This window comes from Apium graveolens, chromosome 10, assembly GCF_009905375.1.
Source record: "Apium graveolens cultivar Ventura chromosome 10, ASM990537v1, whole genome shotgun sequence".
NCBI lineage: Eukaryota > Viridiplantae > Streptophyta > Magnoliopsida > Apiales > Apiaceae > Apium > Apium graveolens.
Genome location: NC_133656.1, coordinates 166,787,880 through 166,793,373, shown reverse-complemented (window position 1 = coordinate 166,793,373; position 5,494 = coordinate 166,787,880). Strand labels below are relative to the sequence as shown.

The 5,494-nt window shown below is 31.6% G+C and overlaps 1 protein-coding gene across 1 annotated transcript; it reads left to right on the top strand.

Moving 5' to 3' along the window:
- Positions 1–327: 327 nt before the first annotated feature.
- On the top strand, positions 328–4,075 carry LOC141690042 (short-chain dehydrogenase TIC 32, chloroplastic-like). The gene is made up of 8 exons (XM_074494622.1): positions 328–637; positions 1,536–1,767; positions 1,871–1,950; positions 2,492–2,645; positions 2,932–3,010; positions 3,342–3,426; positions 3,544–3,587; positions 3,739–4,075. The coding sequence occupies exons 1-8, from the start codon at positions 532–534 to the stop codon at positions 3,901–3,903; spliced, it is 945 nt and encodes a 314-aa protein (XP_074350723.1). The 5' UTR covers positions 328–531; the 3' UTR covers positions 3,904–4,075.
- Positions 4,076–5,494: the final 1,419 nt, after the last annotated feature.

Genomic DNA, 5,494 nt, shown 5'->3' with positions numbered 1-5,494 from the left:
GGATGCATGAGTTCCATCGTCATTAATAATATAAATGAATTAAAATGTGTGAAATTTTAAAAAAAATAGTGCTAAATGTGAATCCTTAACACACCATGAGTATACAGAGTTAATCCTAACCAAAATATACAGAATTACTGATTCAGTTGTATAAACAAATGAGTAAATGACCTCAATTTTTTCAAAATTTCTAAATTAATTGGTCAAACATTTCACAGGCAAGAAATATATATAAAAAAGGAAGATGCAGGTGTATGGGAAGGACGAAAATTAAGTGCCTTGTTTACTAATCTTAAATCTGAACCCCGTGTCTCATCTGTCTAGAAGTCATCCTGGTTCAATAGTATAGTTGTTGCTAGTCAACTACATGTGACATCATACCTGAGCTGTGCACAAGTTTTCTCTATATATTAACACATACAACATACTTGATCTTGTCAAATATAGATCAAAGCTTCTTATACAAGTATTCACAAGTAGTAATCTTATACTCAGTTTGTTTTAAGTTGTGATATTATTTAGTTGATCATCATGTGGCTATTGGGATTTAACGGCCCATCTGGTTTCTCAGCTCGTTCCACTGCTGAGCATGTTACTAACGGAGTCGATGGAACAGGCCTCACTGCCATTGTTACAGGTCCTTCTTTCTTCTATATAAGGATATCCGGGTCCTGACTGACGTAAATTGCAGCAAACTTATCGCGCCTAATAAGCACGATAAGAATTTTACTGTGTTTCGGATGTTGTGGACCTGACTTCTAAGTCAATATATCACCCCCTATTTTGTTTTTATACTCTTGCTAGTTCTTTGCTAGTTCATGTGATCTAGTTCTCATATTTGTTAATATATATTTGTACAATTGTAATAAAGATCATGAATACATAGGTTGACAGAACAAGTTTGATGACTTTTTAAGTTACAATCATATATATGAAGTGTTTTAGTAACTTAGTATACATACTTATTTTGCTTAATTGATAGTATATCCTTTAGGCAGTTGGGCAAATGGTAATTAAAATTGGTTACTTTTGGTAGTTGTTTTAGTTTGACTAATCTTGATAATTCTGCTAACATGCCTGTCTGTTTTGCAATTATATTATTAGTAGTAAACATGATCTTTGTACTATATTGCTCCAGTTCAGTGTTACAATAATCGGTGAACTCGAATGAGTAAAATCGGGTATCTTGCAAATTGGATTTAATCGAGTGCTTGTGAAATTGAATACTCATGTGTTTGGGCGAGTACGGGGATTTCAACTGAGTACAACCGATGTTTTGTTATTACATGAGATAGATCCTATAACTGCTCTTGTGAGTTGAGGGATATTAAGGGACATATATAGCTTCCCTTGTGTACTTTAGTCTCTAGTCAATTAAGAAGTTTGATTCATTAGACCCTCAGCTCAGTTTCTAGTATAAACTATCCGCTTCACATTTAAAGATTGAAATTCTAAAATGAGTGAAATTTGGCTTTAAAGAAGTTCATTAACTCACTATTCTGTAGTTACTCAGTGTTTACATCTTACAATTTCAGGAGCATCAAATGGTATTGGAATAGAGACTGCACGTGTCCTTGCCTTGCGCGGTGTACATGTAATTATGGGAGTGAGGAACGTTAAAGCTGGGAACAAAGTCAGAGAGGACATACTCAAGAATATCCCCAATGCTAAAATTACTGTCATGGAAATAGATCTCAACTCAATGGCATCTATAAGGAAATTTGCCAATGAATATATTTCCTCTGGTCTTCCCCTGAATATCCTTGTGTAAGAGACTGTCAATTACATCTGAGCAGACTATATTTTATAGAATTTGTAGCTTTTAGCCAATTATCAATACCGAACTAAACTCTGCCTTTTTTGTTGATAGCAACAATGCAGGGATTATGGCTCCTCCATTCACACTATCAAAAGACAACATTGAACAGCAGTTTGCAGTTAACCATTTGGGTACGTTTATGTTGGTGTATTTTTTTTTATTTACATAATCGAATTTTACCAACCTAATACATTCTCTTCTAGGCTGTAGCATTTTGTAAGAACTCCTAATTCTATATTGTCACAGCTTAGCTTTTGAAGGAAAAAACACCATCTGCACCCTGCAGAATTAAAATCAGGATCAAAAAGTATATAACATCCATTTCACTTCTTCAAAGCACGCCCTTTAACTTTTGTTATTTCCATAAAGATGTTAGACCTGAGTTATTATTGTACCTTTAAGATAAAAATCATTTCACCTGATTATAGTTGATGCAGCACAGAACTGAAATTTTTTTCAGGCACAGAACTATTTACTATAAAGTCCGTCTTAGACTCATCTTAACTTCTAATTTACTCTTTCCATTTACATGTTTATGGGTATCGGTTAGAGGATCTACTTGAGTTCTTAATTCCAGTCTTTTCTTGTTGCAGTTCTTATATCTATGACCTAGTTTCTGTTAATTTTTTGTGGTGTTTCTGCATATCTAAGATCTTTTATTACCTTTTTCAGGTCCATTTCTTTTGACGAATCTTTTGTTGGACACCATGAAAAAGACAGCAGCTACTAGCCTGAAAGAAGGAAGAATTATTAACGTTTCATCAGAGCTCCACCGTTCTGGGTACAAAGAAGGGATCCGTTTTGACAAAATCAATGATGAGTCAAGGTAGATATTAATTTTATGCAGTCATGATACATATAGGCTCTAGCCATAGACAATTATTTTAGTCATGTGTTCGACTAGGACTTGATTGTAATGAGAGGTAATATATCATTTAGAGGCATAAGTTATATATCTTTCTTCCTCCATTGCTCTTCATCACATTCTTCTCAAATTCGAGTGGAAAGTAAACCTAAACATATTTTCTTCCCTTTAGCATGTAAAAATGTATGTATTTTCAGTCCTCATAACTTTGATTGCTATTACAATTTGTTTTTTTTTTAATTTTCAGCTATGATGGCAATACTGCATACAAACAATCAAAGCTTTGCAATGTATTGCATACCAACGAGCTTGCAAGGCGCTTTAAGGTAATTTCTACTCTAGTTAAGCAGAAGTTGATCAGCAAACAATAAGCCCAAGATAGCACAACACCTATGACAAAATTATTTTGTTTGGAAGATAGTGTTAGGTGCCGCCAACTAAAATGATATTCTTAGACAGAAGTAAAGGGAGAGGACGGTTAGTTTCTGTATTACAGTTTAATCCTCTGACAATATGATTAATCCATCTGTAGAAAATAAAGAACTATAAAATAGCTTAGATTTCTGGCTATTCCAACTAAGGTGGTGCTTCAGGGAAAAATGATATATGAAAAGAAACATTATTTCATGATTGTTTTTTTTTTCTTCTGTATTTCAGGAAGAAGGGGTGAACATAACTGCAAATTCTCTTCATCCCGGAGTTATTGCCACAAACCTTATCAGTCACATAACCCTTCTTACTTGTAAGTACATGACGAAAACATTTCTTCAAATAAAACATTACTTAAGCCCTACTAGCCACTGCAACTCCGGATATAGTTGTTGAATATTAAAGAATTCGATTTGTTACTCAATTGCAGGGGTTGCTACTGTTGCACAATACGTGACCAAAAATATTCCACAGGTTCGTCATAAAATTTATTATCCTGGCTTGTGTTCACCTTTGCAGTTGCAAACACCTAACTTAAAAAATGTTTTCCAAGACCCCTCATTGCAGCATCTATTTTTCTACGTAATTTAGTGTTGGGTATCTAATCTATGTATGTTGGTTACAGGGAGCAGCTACATCATGCTATTTGGCATTGAATCCAAAAGTTAATGGTGTCTCAGGCGGATATTTTATGGACAGCAACCAAGCTGAACCAAGCCCTTTGTCCAAGGATGAACAACTGGCCAAGAAACTGTGGGATTTCAGCTTGGAGATGACAGCTTCCAAGTAGTCAAACTTGTTAAACCAAACTTGCTGAATCCAACTTTGTTTGAGACATGTTTATGCCATGTATTCAATTTCATGTTTATTATTTGTTACTTCTTGATTTCTGTTAGTTGTAGCCGTTTGTTCCAATAAATATAGAAAAAAAAGAGAAATAAAGAGCTTATGCAATTTTATTACGTTTGGTTTGGTCTAGTTTTGGTTATTTATTTATAGACTAGATTAAGTTGAATAATCTAAGATTTGCATAATATCATTTTTTTACTTCCCTAGATAGATTTAATGACAAGTAGCTGCTTTTCTCTCTCTAGGAGATTTTCTCAATAATGTTAATACAATATATCTCCTCTCCAATATCTCCGAATATTTATATGAATCCCTAATGGGCCTTTCAAGGCTTTAAATTCCTGGATATGGCCCAAATTTACTAATATTTTCCCGTGGTCCCACAAATATGTTAATGATGGTTTTAAACGTGACTTTGGAAATATTGATATATCCATAAATATGTAAGTGAATAAATTATAAAAAATGAAAAATTAAGGTAAGGTGACTCACACATAACATAACTATTTTAAATATATTTGATATCATTTTAAAATTACATATTTAGACAAATTTTATTTTAACATATTATTTTTATTAATTTCATGATATAATAGTAACTATACTTACTTTAGCATACTTGTTCTAACATTAATTATTCCAGCAGAAAATCTGTACTACTTAATTTAGCTTAAAACATTAAATCTGAAACTCACCTTTAAAAATTAGAAAAAAGTACTGCTGAATAATGTTAAACCTGACTGACAACTTAAACCTGACTCCGGCATCTTATTTTGACTTGACTTGACTGACAATTTAAACCTGACTCCGGCATCTTATTTTGACTTGACTTGACTGACAATTTAAACCTGACTAGCAGTCTTTATGAGTTGAAACTCCCGAGAACTAAGTATTAAATTTTAGTCCTTATTATAAGGCATATTATCAAAAAATTACATATTTTTCTATATATTTTATGAATTTGATAAATATGTTATGATATTAATTTTTATTAATTTATTTGTTTAATAAGTTTTACATCAAACATTATTTTTAGAATTGTGATTTATTGACTCGTACTTACAAGATAAATTGATAAAATTGATAATGATTTATGATATCAAAATAAATTTTAGACCGAAAGTCCTAACATTAATGCATATTTACATACAATCTTTTTCCTAAAAATTTAAAAACTAATGTTAATTTATAAGAAATTTTGTAACATGTGCAATTATTAACTAAATGCACAACTTTAATATTTTCTATTATATTTAAACATAAATTATAATATATATTTTAATATAAATAAATATAAGAAACTCATATGCACCTACCTTTTTTTTAACTTCTCCATAACTCCAAATCTTGGCAATTTATTTTATATAAATTTACATTAATATTGTGGTTGTGTATAGGAGACATAAAATAAATAATTCTATACCTTTCTTGTATTATATATTACCCCCTCCTTCATATTCAAATTTTTTAAAGAATCACGCAAATATATTTTATAAAAATTTTAAAATAATTGTTAAACACCACCCCCGATA

Coding starts and splice junctions, on each gene's coding strand:
- LOC141690042 (XM_074494622.1), top strand. CDS start 532: ATGTGGCTATTGGGATTTAACGGCCCATCTGGTTTCTCAGCTCGTTCC. Junction 1,768..1,870: donor CTTCCCCTGAATATCCTTGT/GTAAGAGACTGT, acceptor TTTTGTTGATAG/CAACAATGCAGGGATTATGG. Junction 1,951..2,491: donor GTTTGCAGTTAACCATTTGG/GTACGTTTATGT, acceptor TACCTTTTTCAG/GTCCATTTCTTTTGACGAAT.